The following is a 23,920-nucleotide window of genomic DNA, read 5'->3' on the forward strand; positions in this document are numbered from 1 at the left end:
AGCACTTTGGAGACTCTGTCTGTGAAAGGTGCTATATCAAATAAACTTATTATTTATTATTATACACCTGAGGGAGAATGACGTAAGTCGGTTGTATGTCCTCAGAGTGATGACTTGATTTAAGGTCAATTAGTGAGCGGTTGTATAATTATATTATCAAATTGTGTTGACTCCCAAGTCAGTTTTACTTGATTTTCTTGAAAGTATATTTTTGTTCTTTTTCGTAATTTTGTTAATTTTTATATTATCATTCATTTTTATATTATCATTCTGGCCTTAATTGGGACAAAAATAATAAAAATCCCATTGTTTCAACCTCATCTCCGACTTTTCCTGAGTGTTTACATCTGCTCAAGACTACTCTTCGACATCTACGCTCAACATACATCAATGTACCTTTAACTTATCTCAAATAATAACTAATGTCTTTAAGAACAAAGCACTTGTACTGTTCTACTAAACATGCTGGATGATATCAAGCTCTCACTCTTACATCGTTGGACGCACTCATTGTGAGTCATTTTGGCCAAAAGCATAATGTAATGTTATGAATAACTGCAGGTTGAGTCACAAACAAGTTAATGTTACTACAATTACTAAAGAAAAAACATCATTACTTAGCAGATTCTAACACATTGTGGTTTGAAACCAGGGCGTCTGGGAAGTATAAAAAGGCATACACAGTACATTTTATAAGCCAAGTGAATGGAGAGTTGCCCCAGAGGGAAATTTGTTTTCCCCACCAGTACACAGAAACACAGATAAACACACAGAAAAATACAGATATAGACAGTACACACAATAACCATGAATGCATCCATCTTTAGCTACCATTTTATTCTTTTCTCCGGTGTCTAGATTATTCTGTTTTTACACCCTAATACTGAGATCAATTCTAAAATAAAAAGTAGGAAGTCTAATATGATATGGATTCAGTACAGAGAGACAGTCTAGGCTGGTGGCCTTTTATCGCTCTATCATAGAGAGCATATTGACGTACTGCATCACAGTGTGGTAGAAAAAAATCACTGCAAAGGGTTCATCCAGTCTGCAGAAAAGATCATTGGCTGCTTGCTGCCCACACTTGACAGCATCGCCTCTTCCCGCTACCTCAGCAGAGCAAAAAAACATGATCAAGGACTCCTCTCACCCAGGCCACAAACACTTTGAGTTCCTCCCCTCAGGAAGGCGTTACAGGTCTGTCAGAAGCCGCACATCCAGGTTCAGACAGCTTTTTCTCCACAGCCATCACGACTCTAAACATTCAATTACAGAACTAGGACTTCATCATGCTGAATGACTATCTTGCCTGTTTTGCACTGCATTTGCACTTTTCCAGTACTGTGATCTTTTGAATTTTTTTTTTTTGGAGTGAGAGTATGGCATGAGTAAGTGTATGAATGTAAACTACTATGCACTAGAAGCACCTGTCCCATTATGTGTATGTGAGAGTATGGCATGAGGAAGTGTATGAATGAATACTATTATGCACTAAGAGCACCTGTCCCATTATGTGTATGTTAGGGTATGGTTTATTGAAGGGTATGGCGTGTGCGTATGAATGTATACTTCTAGGCACCAGGAGTAGCACTTAGATTTCATTGTGACAATATTTTACAATGTTTTACAATGATACAGAAAATGATTCTGATTCTGAGATATGTTAAAGAGTGAATATTAAGGAGGGTGAAGAGATTAAAACAAAAGATTGAGGACAGAGAAAGAGGAGACAGCAGTTTTTGATCTCATGGAACTCATGATGTGTGTCACACGAAGCCGCCATCTAGTGGTGATACTGTAGAACCACAGGGAATGTGTCACGTCTTTAAAGGTCCCATGACATGGTGCTCTTTGGATGCTTTTATATAGACCATAGTGGTCCCCTAATACTGTATCTGAAGTCTCTTTTATATAGGCCTTAGTGGTCCCCTAATACTGTATCTGAAGTCTCTTTTATATAGGCCTTAGTGGTCCCCTAATACTGTATCTGAAGTCTCTTTTATATAGACCTTAGTGGTCCCCTAATACTGTATCTGAAGTCTCATTTATATAGACCTTAGTGGTCCCCTAATACTGTATCTGAAGTCTCTTTTATATAGACCTTAGTGGTCCCCTAATACTGTATCTGAAGTCTCTTTTATATAGACCTTAGTGGTCCCCTAATACTGTATCTGAAGTCTCTTTTATATAGGCCTTAGTGGTCCCCTAATACTGTATCTGAAGTCTCTTTTATATAGGCCTTAGTGGTCCCCTAATACTGTATCTGAAGTCTCTTTTATATAGACCTTAGTGGCCCTTCTATTACTTTACTTCTGAAGTCTCTTTTATATAGACCTTAGTGGTCCCCTAATACTGTATCTGAAGTCTCTTTTTTTATGGCCTTTATGGTTTGGTCCCCTAATACTGTATCTGAAGTCTCTTTTATATAGACCTTAGTGGTCCCCTAATACTGTATCTGAAGTCTCTTTTATATAGACCTTAGTGGTCCCCTAATACTGTATCTGAAGTCTCTTTTATATAGACCTTAGTGGTCCCCTAATACTGTATCTGAAGTCTCTTTTATATAGACCTTAGTGGTCCCCTAATACTGTATCTGAAGTCTCTTTTATAGACTATTTAGTGGTCCCCTAATACTGTATCTGAAGTCTCTTTTATATAGCCTTAGTGGTCCCCTAATACTGTATCTGAAGTCTCTTTTATATAGGCCTTAGTGGTCCCCTAATACTGTATCTGAAGTCTCTTTTATATAAGACCTTAGTGGTCCTCTAATACTGTATCTGAAGTCTCTTTTTATATAGACCTTAGTGGTCCCCTAATACTGTATCTGAAGTCTCTTTTCTGTTGACCTTAGTGGTCCCGTAATACTGTATCTGAAGTCTCTTTTAATATAGACCTTAGTGGTCCTATTACTATATCTGAAGTCTCTTTTATATAGGTCTTAGTGGTCCCCTAATACTGTATCTGAAGTCTCTTTTATATAGGCCTTAGTGGTCCCCTAATACTGTAGCTGTACAGAAGTCTCTTTTATATAGGCCTTAGTGCTCTAATACTGTATCTGAAGTCTCTTATATAGCCTTTATTGGTCCCTAATACTAGTATCTAATGTCTAGTCTCTTTTATATAGACCTTAGTGGTCCCCTAATACTGTATCTGATAGTCTTTATAGTGTCCTCTTACTGTATCTGAAGTCTCTTTTATGATACGCCTTAGTGGCCCCTAATACTGTATCTGAAGTCTCTTTTATATAGGCCTTAGTGGTCCCCTAATACTGTATCTGAGTCTCTTTACTGCGAAATTCAGCCTTGGTGCAGAATTACAGCCACTAGAGCCAGTCCCATAATGAGCTTTCCTTTGGTTGTGCCATTTCTGTGTCTGTAGCTATTGAGGAGAGGAGAGAGGGGGCAAGGTAAAGTGTGGGGGTGTGGCCTTGACCAACTGCCACTTTGCTCGTTTGAAAGCCATGATGTCTCTCTCTCATGGGTGGGCCAAATTCTCTGGGTGGGCAAAGCAGAGAAAGGGGAGGTATCCTTGCTCCTTATGACCTCATAAGGAGAAGATTCCAGATCGGCCCATCTGAGCTTTCATTTTCTCAAAGGCAGAGCAGGATACCCAGGGCTCAGTTTACACCTATCACCATTTCTAGCCACTGGGGGGACCATAGGCAGGCTGGGGGAATACATATTAATGTTAAAAAACCTCATAAAGTGAAATTTTCATGCCATGGGACCTTTAAGAGCAAACCAGATCTACTGCAGAAACAGACTGGATCACCTCTTACACTACAGTTTTCTTTCTACAGTTCTGTTTTCGAAAAGTGCTTTATATATAAAAGGTCTTATTGCACATAGCAGCAGATCTGGAAACCAAAGTCCTGGATGACAGCATTACTTTGTCCTTCTCCAGAGTCCATAACAAACACCATGTTCGTTCATTCATTCATTCATTCATTCATTCATTCATTACCTGATACAGAACACCTGCTAAAAGCTGATGGTGTCAAATGTCTTGAAACTCAGTAATTCATATCAATGTTATTTATAGTGTCAAATAACAACAGGACTTATGCTGCGTCCAGACACAATTTTTAGCCCGCAAGTTACGACTTCAAGTCACGACTCATGACTTGGTAGCATTCCAGGCAATAGCTGATACTAGCTATTTCTAGTCTGTGACATATTTTGGGCTTCATTTAATAAACATAACCTGTAGTAGTACACAATCGTATGTGTATTGTTTTTATTCCAATGTGCAGAATTACTTTACGTTGGCTATTTACTTTCTATTTATTTCTATTTCTCACAGTTAATCACTTGCATCTGTACAGCATCAACGGGGGGCGCCATTGTTGTTTATGTATGTGTGACGTCAAAAAATGTAACTGGGAGTACAAGGATATGGTACGACTTCACGGGTAGTAAGTTTCGGCTTTGACTGCTGTTCCAGGGCACTTTCATGGGGAGAAGGTTGTGAAAATACAAGTTATGGGTTGCCTGGAACGCAGCATTATCTCAGGACTCTTTACAGATAGAGTAGGTCTAGAGCACACTCCATAAGTATATAAAAGTAAAGAGTAAGGATAGAAAAGAGTCAACTGATGGCAGAAATCATGAAAATGATTGCCTTGAAGATGAAATGTGTAGATTTGTTTAAACATCAGAAATTTTTTTCAAATGTTTATCAGAAAAAATTTATGTTTTTTTTTTGTTGTCTCAGATCTGCTTTAGGCCGGTTACACACTGGATGCGTCGCGTGAGCATGTCAACTGTGTGGCGTGTCCGTTTCAATTTTGGCTCCCATGTTAACAGGTTAAAACTTACACACTGCCTGCGTGACACGCATGTCTCAGGCGCGGAAATAGAACCAACGCCTATTTTTCACATGACATGCAAGTGTGTTGGAAGCGTTTCCAGGCGAAGTAGAATAGGAAAAGATGTTTATATGTCATTTAGACATGAATACATATTAATAAATGACATGTTGATGTTTGAAAGTCTCAAGGTTTTGATATCTAATATTGCACCTGTCAATACAGAACGTAATATTCTGCAGCCTATTTTGCCGTCAATACTGCCGACGTTGTCTTGCTGTAATCAAATCAGTATATATTTATGTTTAACATGGTATTTCATTTTATCAATGGTAAACATCCATGTGTCCAGACAAGGCTAGCAGCAGCAGCACTACGTCAGACACGTTTCTGGTGTGTAAAGACAGAAAAATCCACGCAGCCGCCACACAGGCAGTGTGTAACCGGCCTTACAGTGCAGTGTTTGATGATGATGTTGATGTGACGACCCCTGCTTTGTCTGGGATATACCTGTCTCTCTGACTCTGAAGGTGAATGGTTAGGGTAACCTGGAACACCTGAATGTTCTCAGGTCACAGCTCAACAGAGAAGATACTGAGATTGGGGATTTGAATATTAAGGTTTATTTCTGCTAAATGTGAACTGAACAAAATACATTTCCTCAGCACAATTTTGTACAATTCTTGTACTATATTTATACTTTTAAATTTGACTGTTAAATGTGGTAAAATACACAATCTCATACGTCGCACGGAATCCACTTGAAAATCAGAGGGAATGTGAGCAGGGCATTGAAATGAAACTCTACCCTCGTTCACTTTCAGCACAAACTATACGGATCGACCGACAGTTGTAGCACTACTGCTTCAAGTTTGATTGGCTTGGTAATCAGCTGCATGAGTTTCCGATTTAGAATCTTTGTGATCTGTGTCATGATTAATCTTATATCTTTCAAAAACAGAATTTCTTTGACACATTTACAGAAAATGTTGGAAATAAAGAAATCACACATACAACTATCTAATAAATAAAACATATATAGGTTATATTACATGTTTCAGTAAAATATCAAGTTAACAATGAGAAAACTAAAAAGTTGAAATGTATTCATTCATCTTGTTTCTCTGGTGGTCAGTAACATGAGTGAAACACAAGAAGTTTGGTATTCTTCAACATCAACATTTATTTTTGGTCATTGGCCTTCCATCCAGATACATTTTGGCCCTTCATATGAAAGAATTTGGGCACCTCTGCTGTAGAACATTCTACCTTTTAATGTCCCTGTTAAAATTCTCCTGCCACTTCTTTTATTTTTTCTGATTTGGTTATGCTTTTAACTTCAGCCTTACTCTAATTTACTGCCATATGTACTTCTGTTTGTTTGTTGCAGGGGGCACAACTGAACCAAAGAGGCATTTAAAAGTTCACTAGCCCACAGAGCCCAGGAACTGCCAGCGTTAACTACTATCGAGCCCAGGAGCTGCCAGCATTAACTAACGAGCCCAGGAGGTGCCAGCATTAACTAATGAGCCCAGGAGCTGCCAGCGTTAACTAACGAGCCCAGGAGCTGCCAGCGTTAACTAACGAGCCCAGGAGCTGCCAGCGTTAATTACTGAGCCCAGGAGATGCCAGCGTTAAATACGCAGCCCAGGAGCTGCCAGCGTTAACTAAGAGCCCAGGAGCTGCCAGCGCTAACTAACGCGCCCAGGAGCTGCCAGCGTTAACTAACGAGCCCAGGAGCTGCCAGCGTTAACTAACGAGCCCAGGAGCTGCCAGCGTTAACTAACGAGCCCAGGAGCTGCCAGCGTTAACTAACGAGCCCAGGAGCTGCCAGCGTTAACTAACGAGCCCAGGAGATGCCAGCGTTAAATAACGAGCCCAGGAGGTGCCAGCGTTAACCAACGAGCCCAGGAGCTGCCAGCGTTAACTAACGAGCCCAGGAGCTGCCAGCGTTAACTAACGAGCCCAGGAGCTGCCAGCGTTAACTAACGAGCCCAGGAGGTGCCAGCATTAACTAACGAGCCCAGGAGCTGCCAGCGCGTTAACTAACGAGCCCAGGAGATGCCAGCGTTAAATAACGAGCCCAGGAGGTGCCAGCGTTAACCAACGAGCCCAGGAGCTGCTAACGTTAACTAATGAGCCCAGGAGCTGCCAGCGTTAACTAATGAGCCCAGGAGCCGCCAGCGTTAACTAACGAGGCCAGGTGCCGCCAGCATTAACTAACGAGCCCAGGAGCTGCCACCACTCTGCCACGCCCATCTGCAGTATCTGCAAGGAAAGCAGACACACAAACATGATACCAGGCAGACATGACAGAGAAGGTTAACACAGAAGGCACTCATCAGATGATGGAGTTCTACTATCTCTCCACTAGATGGGGCTAACTGGCCATCTAATGAGCTAAGGATCAGAAACATCAACTCTCTGCTGTGACCAGCGTGTACAGCAGCAGTTATCTCTCTGTATGCTGTTACATAATAGCAAGGGCTGAGGGGAAGTGGAATAACTAATGAAACACAGCCAAGGTTCACTGATTTAGCTTTACTTGTCTACTTTTACTTTCTAAAGTACATTTTGCTGATAATGCCTGTGTACTGTTAATTTGATACTTTAAGCTGTGTGGACTAGATAGACCTTCCTCCGCAGCGCTGCGGAGGAAGGTCTGGCAATGTGAGACTATGACCCACTACAAGTGTGTTGTTGTGTGACCTCCGAGTGGCGATGAAACTTCCTGTCAAAGTGTCGACAGACAGCAGCAGCTTCACTCAAATGATCATATTCAGACATGAGTCAGACTTAAGTATGGAAGAACCTAACACAAGTAAACCATCAACAACAAAGTGAATGTACAGTTAGATTTATTGCCCCAGAGGGATATTTGTTTTCCCCACCAGTACACAGAAACATGGATATACACATAGCAAAATACAGATATAATACACAAAATCTCCATGAATGCATTCCTCATCAGTGAGAGTTAAGAGTATTTATGGAAAGTCATAATTAGGACTTTGTGTTGTAAAATCACTACCCAACTGTTAAACTATCCAATTGCACCTTTGTGCTTAAAAAAATATTGAGGATCACTTATAGTTTTGACTAGAAAACTAATTCAAAATCCAAGTTCTAACAGTATTCTCCTGTCATGCAACACTGTGGAAAAATCCCTTAAATTAAGTTTGAATCTAGGTAGATAGATTTTACTAAACATTAGAAAATGTAGTTTTAAAATGTTGATCAGACAAAAGTTTTTGTATTTGAGTCTCAGATCTGCTTCAAAGTGCAGAGTGTGATGGTGAACTTTGATTTCAGCAGCTGATCTTCAGTCAGAGTTTCTGTCCACAGGAGAGACTCTCAGTCCTGCAGAGGACATAGAGACACTGAGGCACCAGACCAGACCCCAAACCCAGGATAAAGAGGTTGAGTGAATGTGGTGTTGAAGGTGTGGAGGTGGATCAGTCTGTCAGAGGAGACTCTGTGGAAGGACAGAATGCCAGCAGGACAGTCCACATACACTGCTACTCTGTCAGAGATAGAAGAGGAGGAGGAGGAGGAGGTTGTTCTGTTTTTGTGCTTGACAGAGTAATGACCATCAACAGAGCAGCTGAGACTCCACGACTGATCATTCCCTCCAAACCCACAGTCATCACTAGTTCCTTTACTTCTGATTCCTCTGTAACTCACTGCTATAGAAACCTGTCCTCTCCTCTCAACCTCCCAGTAACAGCGACCAGTCAGACCATCTTTACACAGAAGCTGAGGCCAGCGGTCAAATCTGTCTGGATGATCAGGATATGACTGATACTCCTCCACACGTGTCACCTTCCTGTTGTTGTCAGACAGTTTTAGTTTTCGTTGTACTGTGTTTGTGTCCAGTTCCAGTTCACAGACATCTGATGGAGAGAACAAAACACAATGGGGGGCAGGTTATTATCCGTTGATTTTTTAACAACTTTGTTTATTTTATCAGCTGTCTTGCTAGTATCTCTATGTCTCTTGTGAAGTTACATAAGCTTTTTATTTAATTTGTGTCATTTTAGCCTTTTTTAAAAAAATAAAAACCATAGATTTTGCATTTCTGCTCCCACCAAGCGCTTTGTTTCATCCATAAGCCACCTTTTGATGTGAATCCTACTCACGGTTTTATAAATAAGGCCCCTGGTCATAATAGTATTAGGCACACTCCCTCCTACACATCAAATATGATAAGAACAGCTGATCTGAGGTGCAGTAAAACACTGAGGCGCCAATGACTGAATAGGAGCGTCAACAACACAGCTTTTTGGCCTGGTGTGGACCCACTAATGACAGCCGATGATCGAAATCAATAAACATGAACTAATACAACACGAATACAACAATAAAGTCTCACTAATAAAACTGTCAGATCATCTTTCACTGCAGCACAAAGTAGCTCTGAACCATCTGCTTTCTCAAACTTTTATTAGCTCCACCAAAGTTCTCACAAATGGCACAAAGTTCACACCTTTGAACATCAAATCTCAAACTGTCGTCTTCTGCAGAAAAGCTTCACCACAGTGTACTGATCTCAGAGTAAATGAATATCAGAGGAATGTTGGTCCAGCAACTGGCTTTAAGGCAGGGGTCTCATTTATAAATGTGGCGTACACACAAAACGGGGCTGAGAATGTGTGCAATCGTTACACTCAATGTCCTCGTTATCGGTTCGAACTTTAATACTGTTTGTGACAAAACCTGCATGAAGAAAAGTGTGTTTGCCTATTAGACTGTCTTCTTTAAATTGTATCTCGGGATGGGTGATACCACTAATTGATGCTGTGATTTTGGCAAGGTGTTAACAATCATAAATTGTTGTAAACATATAAATACTGCAGTGTACCCGTGCATAATGCTAAATGATGGCACTGCTGGCACTGCAGGAGGACTACGGCAATGGAAGAATCAGGAGAGAAAGAGGCTTCAGGGCCCATGACGATGACTGGCTAATTTGACGATTTAAATTCCCTAAAGCTGTGCTCTTGGATCTATGTACTGAATTGGGTCCAGTAGAGAGGGCACCACTCTGGGGGCAACTGGCTGTTTCCAGAGTGAAATGGCAGACAGCTAAGTGTTTTATATAAATATTATATATAATATTCAACTTTATCACTAAGGCTCGTTTGGATATAATATATATTTCTGTTAAATCTTATCATATAGGTCTGGTAAATTAAAGCTGTCCTGAAGTGCCATAATGCCTGCCGTTTTGGATGGTATTATTAACATAGGTAGTCTATAGATCAGGTTTCCCTACACTGTGTGAGAACAGGCCAAAATTATAATTCTTATTATAATCTAATTATAATTAGCAGCAATTCCCAAGCGTCTGACAAGATTTTTTGCTTTTTCCCGCCAGTCGTCATGGCGTAACGATAGAACAACTGCCAGGGTCATTATCATACTGATAAGCATTCATAAAGTGCTTTGCATTGACTATTTATGGTTAAAAATGGGCGTGTACAGGGCAGGATGAGAGGCTGATTCACACACGCACACTTGTGGGTAATCTGTGATTTATAAAGAGAATATGCTTACAGATGCGCTTCTGAATGGTTTTAGTTGACTTACTGTTAGCTCCACTGTTGATGAAATGTATTTATTAGTTCTGCTTGATCACTGTGTTCAGTTGGTGGTGTTTGTGTGTTTTATTTCATCAATTAAGTTCTAACATCTTTCCAGCCACAAAGACAAAAACAAACTTCACAATTGTGTTTTTAGTCAAGAAAATGTAAAAATCTAGGGCAGCTAAGTTCTCAGGAATCAAACTTCAAACACACTCACACTTCCTTGAACCAGGTCTCAGTCTCTCTGGTCCACCATGGTCCACCCTGCAGGAAGAAACAAAGTTACAATCAACGTCATACACCTTCACTCAGATCCTCCATTAAACATGAAGCAGATTCCCTCAGTCAGTGACAGAGCAACTGTGTTATCTGTCTGACCATACATGTCTGACCATACATGAGTGTGTCCAGTCTCCAGTGTGGATCCTCCAGTCCAGCCAACATCAGCTTCACTCCTGTGTCTCCTGGATGATTGTAGCTCAGGTCCAGCACTCTCAGACGGGAGGGGTTGGAGCTCAGAGATGAGGCCAGAAAAGTACAGCCTTCCTCTGAGATCAGACAGCCTGAGAGACTAAACACACAACACACACACACACACATTCGTCCACATGTCATCGACATCAGGACATCACGACCTGGTATGGCAGTCACACCATGCCCTCAACTTCAAGGCTCTACAAAGCATGGTAAAAAACTGCTTAGCACATAACCAGGACAGAGCTGCAATCCATGGCGGACCCCCAGCGATGCAAGAAGTAGGCTGACAAGGTAATTAGAAACCCAGATCACACACAAAGTTTTCTACAAATGATATCCAACTCCAAAAATGCCTGAATAGTCGGAAGTTAGAACAAAAGTACAGAGAGTCATTTCTATGACTCGTATTCTATGTGTCAACTGATGTTGTTGTAAACCCATTGAATACCAAGCATATCATATGGGACCATCGTTAAATAATACAGGATTTTTTTGAACACAACTTCTTATATATTACTTTATTGTAAAAATACTTCAGAATAAGCCATAGTTTGAAAACATATAATTGGTTTACGAATTCTGAAGATCTAATGTTGTCAAATACAGTCATATAATCTGTAAATTATGGTAATGAAAAGCTATTTTTCTTTAGACTGTGAATTCCCCCCGGTACCAGGGACTCTTGGACAATAAAGGACTGTAATAAACCTGCGCTTTGTATATCCAAGTCATGTTTCTGTGTTGTAAACCAAAACCCTATCCTAGTGACAACTAGCCTGGCTCCGCTCTCCTACGTACTTCCGCTCAATTTTTCATTTTCCTTCAGTACTATGTCTGGGTTTGCGGTATATTCTTGGGTTTTCTCCGGCCAAATTTTTGGCCGTCCAATCAGCAAACAGTTAGAGTGCCTGAGAACGATAACTCTGAGGTGCGGTAACCTTCGGTGAGTTTCGTAATGGCGGCGGAGAAAGATGTGAGCGAAGCATTCGGTCCGTTGTGGCAATGCTGTCGAATATCCAGAAGTTAAAGCCAGAGCAAGAACAATCTTTGCTGAGTTTTGTTGGTGGCCATGATTTTGTGGCCCTCCTCCCTATGGGGTTCGGGAAAAGTTTGATTTTCCAGCTCGCTCCGTTAGTGGTGAAGGAGTTAGCTAAGACTAACGCTAGTGTTGCTAACGATAACGCTAGCGATGCTAAGCCGACATCACAACCAAACATTAGCGATTGGTTATGGCAGATCCAGAGTGGCTCTGGCCAGATCCAGTAGTTTTAAACTTCAACACAGTACCCGCCTTCAAGGAAGTTAACACTTGTCAATGGAGAGTGGCCAGACTCTCTGTACAAATGAAATGTACGAGAGTCTGGTAGGACCAGGCTAGGTGACTACGTCCTGAGTCAAAAAAAACCTTCAGTTCGATATTGTTGCCAGATTTAATGCAGGATCGTAAAAGGACTAAAGAGACTGCATGTTTAACTTGTGTTGCTACTCAGGTCCAGATCTTTCAGACTAGAGGACTGGCAACTTAGGACAGAGCTTTGCAGCTTCTTTCTGACAGGTTACAGCTATTTAGCCTAAAAGGATTTGATAAAATGTCCATCCAATAATTAATATATGAAGAGAATAACAGCTCATGGAACAGCTGACCACCAACCTGAGAGTTTCCAGTCGGCAGTGTGGACACTTTAGTCCAGCAGACACCAGCTCCACTCCTGAATCCTGTAGGTCGTTGTTACTCAGGTCCAGCTCTCTCAGACTAGAGGACTGGGAGCTGAGAACTGAGGACAGAGCTTCACAGCTTTTCTCTGACAGGTTACAGCCACTCAATCTGCAATAAAAAGTCCATCCAATAATTAACATATAAAGAAAATATCAGCTCAGAGGGTAATAATTTTCAAATAGCTGATAACAAACCTGAGAGTTTCCAGTCTGCAGTGTGGACTGTCTAGTCCAGGAGACAGATGCTTCACTCCTGAATCCTTCAGGACGTTGTTACTCAGGTCCAGCTCTCTCAGACTAGAGGACTGGGATCTGAGAACTGAGGACAGAGCTTCACAGCTTCTCTTTGACAGTTTACAGCCACTCAATCTGAAATAAAATGTCCATCCAATAATTAACATGAATTGAAAATAACAGCTCAGAGGGTCACATTTCAAATAGCTTATAACCAACCTGAGAGTTTCCAGTCTGCAGTGTGAACTCTCTAGTCCAGAGGACAGATGCTTCACTCCTGAATCCTGCAGGTTGTTGTTACTCAGGTCCAGCTCTCTCAGACTAGAGGGCTGGGAGCTGAGAACTGAGGACAGAGCTTCACAGCTTCTCTCTGAAAGGTCACAGCCACTTAGTCTGAAGAGGAATCAGCAATATAAGAAAGTTAAAGTAGTTTTCAGAATAAAGAAAAAGTGCATTTAATCGGGATAGTTCTGTGTGCATTTACAGAGCTTTGTTGGAGGCTTTGACCACTGGCAGCAGCCTCAGAAGAGCCTCCTCTGAAACAGAGTATTTCTTCAGGTCAAACACGTCCAGGTCGTTTTGTGATGACAGTAAAATGAAAACCAGAGCTGACCACTGAGCAGGAGATAGTTTATCTGTGGAGAGACTTCCTGATCTCAGGGACTGTTGGATCTCCTCCACTAGAGAACGATCATTCAGTTCATTCAGACAGTGGAACAGATTTATGCTTCTCTCTGCAGACAGATTCTCACAGATCTTCTTTTTGATGTACTCAACTGTTTTCTCGTTTGTCTGTGAGCTACTTTCTGTCTGTGTCAACAGGCTTCGTAAAAGATTTTGATTGGACTCTAGAGAAAGACCCAGGAGGAAGCGGAGGAACAAGTCCAAGTGTCCATTTGGACTCTGTAAGGCCTTGTCCACGGCACTCTGGTAGAAATGTGCTGATTTGTCCCTGAAAAATTCAGACCACCAGGAGGTTGATTGTACTTCTGACATCAGGTTGACTCCAGAGCTGATGAATGTCAGGTGAACATGAAGAGCAGCCAGAAACTCTTGAACACTCAGATGGATGAAGCAGAACACCTTGTCCTGGTACAGTCCACTCTCCTCTTTAAAGATCTGTGTGAACACTCCTGAGTACACTGAGGCTGCTGTGATATCGATGCCACACTCTGTCAGGTCTGATTCATAGAAGATCAGGTTGCCTTTTTGCAGCTGCTCAAAAGCCAGTTTTCCTAGAGACTCAATCATCTTCCTGGTGTCTGGACTCCAGGGTGGATCTGTTTCACGTTTGTCATGAAACTTGACGTTCGTCCATTTGGACTGAACCACCAGGAAGTGGATGTACATCTCAGTCAGAGTTTTGGGCAGCTCTCCTCCCTCTCTGGTCTTCAACACCTTCTTTAGAACTGCAGCAGTGATCCAGCAGAAGACTGGGATGTGGCACATGATGTGGAGGCTTCGTGATGTCTTGATGTGGGAGATGATTCTACTAGCCTGCTTCTTGTCTTTGTATCTCTTACTGAAGTACTCCTCCTTCTGTGGGTCAGTGAACCCTCTGACCTCTGTCACCATGTCAACACACTCAGCGGGGATCTGATTGGCTGCTGCAGGTCGTGTGGTTATCCAGAGGCGAGCAGAGGGAAGCAATTTCCCCCTGATGAGGTTTGTCAGCAGCACATCCACTGAGGTGGACTCTGTAACATCAGTCAGGATCTCAGTGTTGTGGAAGTCCAGAGGAAGTCGACACTCGTCCAGACCGTCAAAGATGAACACAACCGGGAACTCTTCAAACCTGCAGATTCCTGCTTCTTTGATTTCACTAAAGAAGTGATGAACAAGTTCCACCAAGTTGTACTTTTTCTCTTTCAGCATGTTCAGCTCTCTGAAGGTGAATGGAAATGTGAACTGGATGTCCTGGTTGGCCTTGCCTTCAGCCCAGTCCAGAGTGAACTTCTGTGTTAAGACTGTTTTCCCAATGCCAGCCACTCCCTTAGTCACCACTGTTCTGATTGGTTCTTCTCTTTCAGGTGGGGTTTTAAATATGTCTTCATATGTGATTGTTGTTTCTGGTCTGTCTGACTTCCAGGATGCTGTTTCAATATGTCTGACCTCATGTTGATCATTGACCTCTGCAGTCCCTCCCCCTCTGATGTGGATCTCTGTAAACATCTGATTCAGAAGGGTCTTGTTTCCTGCTTTAGCAATTCCCTCAAACACACACTGGAACGTCTTATGTAAGTTGGATTTGACTTTTCGCTGGCATGCAGCAAGAATCTCTGAATGAATAAAACAATGAAATCAATGAGGGTTTGTTCTGGTGAATGTGTGTGCAAATTTCTGTATTCATGAAATCTATTCAGCCCATTTGATGACAAGGTCCTGAATATGTTACTATTGTAAAATGACTTAGTATTCCTCAAAAACAACTGATATGTTGGGTGTCTCAGTCATACATCTATGAAGTCTTCACTGTCCAAAGAGGGAATTAATATTGCCCAAGTAGTATCTTACAGTGACATCGGTGTGTGCAAATTTTAACCAGCAGAGTAAACAAAAACATTCTGACTTTGTTTCATAATTTTTTGTTCTCGGAGACACTTTAAATGTTGTTTCTCTTGTGGATGTTTGGTAGCTTGTTCTGTTGTTATCAACACAACATATGTAGCTTTGTAGATAAGAGGGAGACATTGGTAACAAAGGTAATATTTGTTGAAGACTGTGATATAAAAGTTTAATCTTTGTTACATCAGTTTTTTAAATTCATAATGATTATGACTTACCTGCAGGTTCTGAGATGATGTTTGATAAATTCTCCACTAGATCATTTTGATTTATCTTCACTAAAACTATTCTGGTCACTTTAATAGTGTTTATACTGTAGGTCTGGAACATCATATCCACTGTGTTCACCCTGTTTACATTCTCCAGTTTACTCTTTGGGATTGCTGGGAAGTCTTTTAGGACTCCCTGCAGGTACCACTTAAATTTTTCAAAGTCGTCGGCTCCCAAATTTTCTAAAATTCCCAAGACGACTTCTTTAGGTGTCTCCATTTTTTGTCCCTGCAAAAATACAAAAGATACCAAAAAGAAAACTGTCACTTAACAGAACTTTTGGGAGTTTAAAAATACTCTTATTATCAAAACAGACCAGTTTTGTAGATCATGTTATGATGATATTTGTGTGAACAAATAATAATTAAAGATTCGCCGTAGCCTCGTAAAGTGGCCTGATGTTTATACCTGTGCGCTGGTGTGTGTGTGTCGAGCCGGCATGTGTGTGTGTGTATGTGTGTGTGGGGAATGTGTGGTAGAGTGAGGGAGTAGGGAGAGAGTGACGGCGATTAGCTTCGGAGCGAGTACCGACTAAAGAGTCATAGTGAGAAAAACAAAGCGTCTCCCCTGTTCTTTCTGACCATGGTGGGAAATCTGGAGCAGGAAAAGTTAACCCTCTCCTTGATTTCATGTTGTTTATGGAGAAGGAGAACAAGGAAATGAGTCGGGGGGGAAATGCAACGCTACCAAGCAACAGCCGAGCGACGTGCGTTGCAGCGACGTGTAGTTAAAATTTTAGAGAGGTGCATGTCAGGCTACGGCGTAGGGTCCAGCGTAGGTTTGTGTCCTCATGTACCTACGTGCATAGCAATGGCGTAGATTTTACGCAGAAGTATAAATCAGCCTTAACTGTAAATTTGTGACATGCCTGTCTTCATATGGGAGCTCTGCGTGCTCAGTTTGTTACGTTCTGTAACAAACTGAACAAAGACTTGCATCTGTTTTGATTGGTATTATAAATTGAAGGGGGTAATAGCACTAACACACTAACCTGTACTAACACAGTACTTTGTGTTTTGTTACTTTTACAGCAGTACAGAATAATCAGTGGAGACCCCAGATTCATTCATGAGTTGTTTGTCAGGAATATAAATAATGAGCGAGTGTCAGGAATGTTTGATAAGTCATTTATTGTCCTCACACTAACAGATCACCTTCAGTCCTGTCTCACTTTGTCAGCAAAGCTACATTTGAGTTAAATATTGATTTTGAATAAGCTCCATAATGGCTAGCATGGTTAGCTCCCATTGTTGAAAGCAGCTGGTGATCCTAAACATGGTAGCTAACAGCTGTTAGAACAGAGCTAAACTCTTCAACACAAACACATTGTCACAGTTTAATGAAACTAACAGAAATCAGAAATTAGCTGAAAAGTGTCACTTACCAAAAGTTTAACCTGGAGGAAACATGTCTGCATCACAACATGGGAGGAAGTTAAAGTAAACTGCTCCTGACACACACACACACACAGAGCAGGAAGTAGGGGGAGAAGGGGAATGGTGTAATCTAACTGTAAGTTTGTGACATACCTGTCTGTATCTGGGAGCTCTTTTCAAAATGTGATAAAAACTAGTTCCATGTGTCTGCTGTTAAACGGTGCAGCTGTTAGAATAATAATAAACTTCATTCTATAGCATTTTTCTTAACAAGGTTACTGTTGTGAATCTGTTACATTCTGTAACAAACTGAACAAAGACTTGCATTGTTTTGACTGATAAATTGAAAGGGGGTAATAGCACTGATTCAAGAACATTTGAAAAGGTAGCTCACCTGGTGCCCAGATATAGAAGTTCACTCCTCGAGGCCACCGGCCACAGGTTTGACTCTGACCTGCGGCCCTTTGCTGCATTTTATTCCCTATCTATCTCCCCTTTTATGACTTTAGCTGTCCTGTCAAATAATGGCCTAAAATGGCCTTCTTGTTTCTAGGCAGAAACTGTTATCTTCACACACACACACAAGGTCGGGGCCTCTATGTGGTGTAACTTCCTCTTCTGTTCTCGTAACTTTAACTGTCTTTGCTGTTTTTCTGCTCATCTGTCTGATACACAATGCACTTTTATGCCATATATATGGTGGCCGACAGGGGCAAACGCCCTGCAACTTAAGAAAACACATGCATATTAAGAAAAAAACTTCAGTAATTCTACAACCCATGCGCAGCATTCAGCAGATGCGCTGCAAATACACACAACACAACCAAATACATAAACGCGCTGCAAATATAGAAACGATGCAAAAAGAAAAGCACACAAACCCCGAAAAAAGAAGCGATGCAAAAAGAAAGAGAGAGCCGGTACACGTTCAAGCTTACGGTGTGCAACTGCTTTGAGATCAGAGACTGTAAATATATGGTCTATGTTTGAGATATGTTTTCTCTCGTTTGCTGGGTGTGTCTCGGCTCAGGTCACAGTTGATACTCAATCAGCAGAGACGTGTCTGTAAACTCGTCGTAATAAAACATTTAAATCTGCATCAGCATTTAATGTTGATGTTTGTTTAAGCCATATTACATGAGAGGCTTTAATTTTGAGGTCCAAAAGGCGCATCACTGAAGTGTAGGCCTCCTCAAGTGTTCACCAACAAAATAAGTGATAATCAATCTGTATTCATATTGTGGAGCAATTCTCTCTTGAAAAAAAAAAAACAGACAGGATTTCTAGTCCCTCCCTGTGTAGTAAGCCAGACAATTTGAGCTACAGCTTTGTAGAGACAGTAGGACCTGCACATATAAACACTTTTTGCATCGTTTCTATATTTGCAGCACGTTTATGTATTTGGTTGTGTTGTTTGTATTTGCAGCACGTTTGCTGAATGCTGCGCAGTGTTTGTGCTCCTGTGGAGTCCGGTTTGGTTTCGGCCCGTTGACCTCCGACCTCTGACCTCAGATCCAAAGAAGGGTTGGACACTTGGGAAAAATGTGTTTGGACTTGTATTGAAATAATAAACCAATAAAAAAAAAGTCTACGTCATGAAAAGATGAACTGCTGTTTCAGTGTAACAAATAAGTGCCAATTAAAGAACCTATTATGTTCTAATATCAATTAATAAAGTACATCTAGTTTGGTACATCTGGGACTGAGAATATTAGTGTTGAACATTTCCCTTCACCCAGGGTTAATGCTTTTATCTTCTAAAGAGGCCTGTGCAGGCTGAGAGATTGTGTAATATCACTCTGAGCAGTAGCCTATGATCAAGCAAGTCATGTATTTTGTACTTTTTAAGGAAACTTGCTTTTTACATTAAAACTAAAATGTGACCTTTTTCTTAAGACTTTCTTTTAAAATGTGTGCTGTGATTTCAATTGATGGAAATATTCAATAAATAACCAAAAACATGTTTATCTGTGTGTTTCCTCTAAGTATTTTAACATCACAAAGTTAAGAGATGCAATTTCATTAGGAATAAAATCAATCCTCTAATAGTTGAGCATGTTTAGAGTACAAACCTTGTCAGTGAAAAACATAAAATAAAATAATAAATCTTTCAATAATCATCATCAGGGTCAAATGTTCATATTAATCATAATTTTAGGTAACATCGTCCAGCCCTATAGCCCTGTTCTACATTACTTTACCAAAGATAAGACTTTTACATAAGCTACGTATTTTAGTCATTTGTAGTCCATAGATTAAAGGGTTAAAGATCGGTTGGCAGGTCAGAAAGTATAATGACAAAATAATGCGCAACATCATGGGTACACTGCTCATATCAAACCTGCTCTGTACTATTTCAAAGAAACACCCAAAAGAGAAGTTGATCAGAGAAGCGAGGTGAGGTGTGCAGGTACTGACAGCTTTCTGTCTGGTCTGTTTAGAACCAGAAAAACAAACTTTAAGAATCCTCATGTAGGAGTAAAGATTGAGAATTATAAGACCAAAAAATACTGTAAACATATACACAAGTCCATATATGTTATTGGCGGTTGTGTCGAAGCATGCCAGTTTAACGATTGGGTAGTTGTCACAGTACACTTTTTGAATCGTGTTCCCACACAGCTGTAAGGTGATACTCAGAGATATCGCGACAACAATGTGAAGTACACAGAATAGCCATACGGACGCAATAAGCACAGCAACCTTGTTAGACGTCATACGAGTGTTATATTGCAGGGGATAACAGATAGCAAGGTATCTGTCATAAGACATGACTCCTAAGGTAAACAATTCTACATTTGCATAGACATGCAGAGAAAAAATCTGTATAAAACAGAAGGGAGCAGAAACAGTGTGAATGTCAGAGAGGATCTGAACCAGAAGGAATGGAAACAACCCTGTACTACCAAACAGTTCATTTACAAACAGGCTGCACAGAAAAAGGTACATAGGTTCATGTAAGCTTCTGTTCTTACAGATAACCACAATCAGCAAAAGATTAGCACAAATAATTAACATATATAAAGACATAACAATCATGAAATATAAATATTTGAAAGGCCCTGTGTCAAAATAGGCACTTAGTCTAAAAAATGACACCTGCGTAGCGTTTACCATGATCCTCCTGACTCTGAAAAACAAAAATGATATCATTTTACAAGATAATTTTTGTTAAAGGATTTCTGAAAGTTTAGTTAAACCTTTAAAGCTTTCTTCAGACTGTGTACAGATAAAGCATTGATCACAAACAGTATTCAATCAACAAACAGGAGAGAAATTAATTCCTCATATTTACCATTCCTCAAGTATGTGTTGTAATACTAAAGGTAAGACATTAGACAACAGTTTATGACATTGTCTGAATCCTAACATTCATCTGATTCTGTTGGACTGTGAGTCCGTCCTAACTGAGGTGAAACTATGGTTCTACGACTTTTAACCTTTTCCAGTGAGAAGACGCCCACAGCAGCAGTCTGACCTCATTATCAGAGCACCTGCTCGTTGTGGCAACGAGTAGGTGCTTGTTTCTAAGTGATGCTTGAAAAAAATAACACATTTACACACAGCGCCATGAAACCATAAACATCACTGGCTCTACCCGGTTTGGTGCTGGAGGGAGCATTGGTTGTTGACAACGTTCACATGATTTAACTTTACTAGCAAGACTTCAAACTTTCGATAATATCAAACAGGTTTGACTTTATCCTGACACTAACAGATCACCTTCAGTCCTGTCTAATTTTGTCAGCAACGCTACACTTGAGTTAAATATTGATTTTAAATAAGCTCCATAATGGTTAGCATGGTTAGCTCCCATTGTTGAAATCACCTGGTGATCCTAAACAGGGTGGCTAACAGCTGTTAGAACAGAGCTAAACTCTTCAACACAAACACATTTTCACAGTTTGATGAAACTAACAGAAATCAGAAATTAGCAGAAAAAGTGTCACTTACCAAAAGTTTAACCTGGAGGAAACGTTTTTCTTAACAAGGTTACTGTTGTGAATCTGTTCCATTCTGTAACAAACTGAACAAAGACTTGCATCTGTTTTGACTGGTAAATTGAAAGGGGGTAATAGCACTGATTCAAGAACATTTAAAAATACACCTGGGTAGCTCACCTGGCGCCCATATATAGACTAGATGGGCGGAAAAGATCTGGGGCCCTATTTTAACGATCTGAAACGCAAGTATGAAACGCAAAATGCAAGTAGCTTTGTGGGCGGATCTCGTGCGCTGTTGCTATTATACCGGCGGGATAAATGACTCTTGCGCCCCACGCCAATCTAAAATGGGTTGGTCTGAAGTAGCTAGGTGTGGTTGGTCTGAAGTAGCTAGGTGTGGTTGGTCTGAAGTAGCTAGGTGTGGTTGGTCTGAAGTAGCTAGGTGTGGTTGGTCTGAAGTAGCTAGGTGTGGTTGGTCTGGTTGGTCTGGTTGGTCTGAAGTAGCTAGGTGTGGTTGGTCTGGTTGGTCTGAAGTAGCTAGGTGTGGTTGGTCTGAAGTAGCTAGGTGTGGTTGGTCTGAAGTAGCTAGGTGTGGTTGGTCTGAAGTAGCTAGGTGTGGTTGGTCTGAAGTAGCTAGGTGTGGTTGGTCTGAAGTAGCTAGGTGTGGTTGGTCTGAAGTAGCTAGGTGTGGTTGGTCTGAAGTAGCTAGGTGTGGTTGGTCTGAAGTAGCTAGGTGTGGTTGGTCTGAAGTAGCTAGGTGTGGTTGGTCTGAAGTAGCTAGGTGTGGTTGGTCTGAAGTAGCTAGGTGTGGTTTGGGCGTAACATGAAAATAACCAATCAGAGTGTCATCTCACATTCCCTTTAAGAGCAGGGCGCTTGTTCCATGGCAGATTGCTATTATGACGGCGGATTTGCCTGGCGCACGGCAGCGGGAGCTGCCGATGCGAGATGCGGCAAAGTAATAAATGCCCGTTTTGACCGGGTGGCGATGTTGCTGCGGCCTCTCGGGCGCATCTCCTCAAGTCTGGAGAGGATTGCTGCAGCCATGGAGCGTGGGCCTCCAAACGCACCACCTGCTCCTGTTGTGACCCTTCCTCCTCCCCCCACTCTATCTCCATCCACCCGCTCCACCAGGAGCACATCGTGAATTACTCCCGGACCAGATCCCGCCGTAGTTCAACATCACGTCTCCTTAAGTCCTCTAATATTTCCTCATTTATGTCATCAACACATCCATGATTCATGGAAATGTTGTGTAAACCACAACAAGCCACAAAGAATGCTGGGACTTTTTGAGGACTGTACTGTAAAGTGCCTCCTGACCTATCCAAACACCTGAAGCGCATTTTCAGTAATATTTTCCTTTGTAATTATGTATGGTTTCCAAAAATGGGAACTACTGCATCCACTTAGATGAGAGAAGTGTATGCGCGTTGTGCCCACGCTACATTATGGCCAAGCATGCGCCCCTAAAATAGCATCTGAATAACGCGCTACTGACTTTAGACTAGCGCCACTGACTTTAGACCAGGTTTTTCCTGGTCAGTGGCGGAATTGTTTTCTGAAACTGCAGAATAGCACCAAGTAACGTTTGCGCCAGAACACGCCTCCTCTTTTCACTGAACCGCCCCCAGGAGGGCAAATACATTCCCTAATTTACCGAAGTGCGTCTGTGGAGGGAAAAGTCCGCTGTGCGTCGGGTGCAAAATAGGAATCATACATGCCTCGGTGTACAAAGGCAATTGCGCTGAGTGCAAGATAGGGCCCCTGGTGTCAACCAGGCTAGGTCCTGGCACGACGGGCATGAGACAGAAAATGGCATCACCACGTCTTTCGTATCCATTGCGAAGGCTCTACAAGTTGTTGAGGGGCGTGGTCGTGCACCTCTGAATTTTTTGTAACTCGGAGCACACTTTCATTTCAACATGGTCAGCTGTGAAGACTGGCCGAGCCGGTACAAACATCTGTATAATTCTTCAGACCACAAGCAGTCAAAAAGCCTAAATATCTGTAAGAGGGAGCCAGCACACTGGGAAAAGAAGTAGCATGTTGATGGAGGATGCGAGAAAACACAAGTGATCACTTTATCAAAGCAAAAAAAACACCCTCATGGAAATAGTGTTCGTAACATCAAGCGGCAGAGTCATTTCCAATTGGAGGTAAGTGACAGTAATGTTATTAGAGTACACAAACGTCTACCATTGATGTGTTTACTACTGTTGCCAGGCAGCTTGTTTACTTCTCTACTAGTTCTTGCTTGCTCACAGATTATTTTGTTTGTATGCCTCTTGGCATTTCGGAGAATACTGCAAAGAAAAATGCGTTGAGCATAAACATCTCTGTGCATGCTTGTAGCCCGTGCCACAATGTCGTGTGTGTATAATCAAAGCTTCCGTCCTATATTTTCTCTTTTAGCTGTTTTTTTGTCTCTCCAAATCCTGAAGGAAACTTCTGTCTCTTTCAGTGTTAGGGGCTAGTTCTGACCCAGAACGCAGAGATTTCACACACAGACTACGTACGCAGTTTGTAAGGGTTTCAATGAACAAAAAGGTACTCAAGAGAAACAATAATAATAATAATAATTTTATAACAAGTTGATGTTGTTGATGTCCCCTGGCGTTGCTAGCTTGGTTTACAAGATTAGCTCCCTCGTCGTCTGTTGCTAGCAGGGTCGCTGTGGGAGTGACAGGTGGAGAGGTGCTGCTGCTACTTCTTTCGGTTACAGTTGCTGAGTTTTCTCTCTGTGGTTGATTCATAAAGAAATCCCAAACGTGCTTTTGTGCCATGGCTAGCTAACGTCTGTTGACCAACCGGGAAAGTTTCCACAACTCTCTTCACCACTCATGAATGAGCATCCGAGGCGGACGCCGCGCCTCACTCTTGGCAAAATCGGCAGATTCATTCTAATCAAATTATGTGTTTCTCTTACTTACCAAATTATAAAAT

At 41.4% G+C, this 23,920-nt stretch overlaps 2 protein-coding genes across 3 annotated transcripts; both read right to left on the bottom strand.

Moving 5' to 3' along the window:
* Positions 1–7,648: 7,648 nt before the first annotated feature.
* Positions 7,649–17,093, bottom strand: LOC120571926 (NACHT, LRR and PYD domains-containing protein 12-like). 2 transcript variants are annotated; one of them, XM_039821091.1, is made up of 9 exons: positions 17,039–17,093; positions 15,603–15,882; positions 13,304–15,098; positions 13,039–13,212; positions 12,781–12,954; positions 12,521–12,694; positions 10,790–10,963; positions 10,610–10,656; positions 7,649–8,700 (listed from the first exon to the last, which is right to left on the bottom strand). In XM_039821091.1, the coding sequence occupies exons 1-9, from the start codon at positions 17,069–17,071 to the stop codon at positions 8,162–8,164; spliced, it is 3,390 nt and encodes a 1,129-aa protein (XP_039677025.1). In that variant the 5' UTR covers positions 17,072–17,093; the 3' UTR covers positions 7,649–8,161. The 2 variants fall into 2 exon arrangements, with proteins under 2 accessions (XP_039677025.1, XP_039677016.1); XM_039821082.1 differs by lacking the exon at positions 7,649–8,700 and having other exon boundaries at positions 10,034–10,656; positions 10,785–10,963.
* Positions 17,094–19,217: 2,124 nt separating this feature from the next.
* On the bottom strand, positions 19,218–20,060 carry LOC120544982 (olfactory receptor 4S2-like). Its single transcript, XM_039778903.1, has one exon. The coding sequence runs from the start codon at positions 20,058–20,060 to the stop codon at positions 19,218–19,220; it is 843 nt and encodes a 280-aa protein (XP_039634837.1).
* Between the last annotated feature and the right edge of the window lie 3,860 nt (positions 20,061–23,920).

This window comes from Perca fluviatilis, chromosome 2, assembly GCF_010015445.1.
Source record: "Perca fluviatilis chromosome 2, GENO_Pfluv_1.0, whole genome shotgun sequence".
Taxonomy (NCBI): domain Eukaryota; kingdom Metazoa; phylum Chordata; class Actinopteri; order Perciformes; family Percidae; genus Perca; species Perca fluviatilis.

Coding starts and splice junctions, on each gene's coding strand:
- LOC120571926 (XM_039821091.1), bottom strand. CDS start 17,071: ATGCAGACATGTTTCCTCCAGGTTAAACTTTTG. Junction 10,657..10,789: donor TGGAGACTGGACACACTCAT/GTATGGTCAGAC, acceptor TTCTTCCTGCAG/GGTGGACCATGGTGGACCAG. Junction 8,701..10,609: donor GAGACCTGGTTCAAGGAAGT/GTGAGTGTGTTT, acceptor TCTCTCCATCAG/ATGTCTGTGAACTGGAACTG.
- LOC120544982 (XM_039778903.1), bottom strand. CDS start 20,060: ATGTCTTTATATATGTTAATTATTTGTGCTAATCTTTTGCTGATTGTG.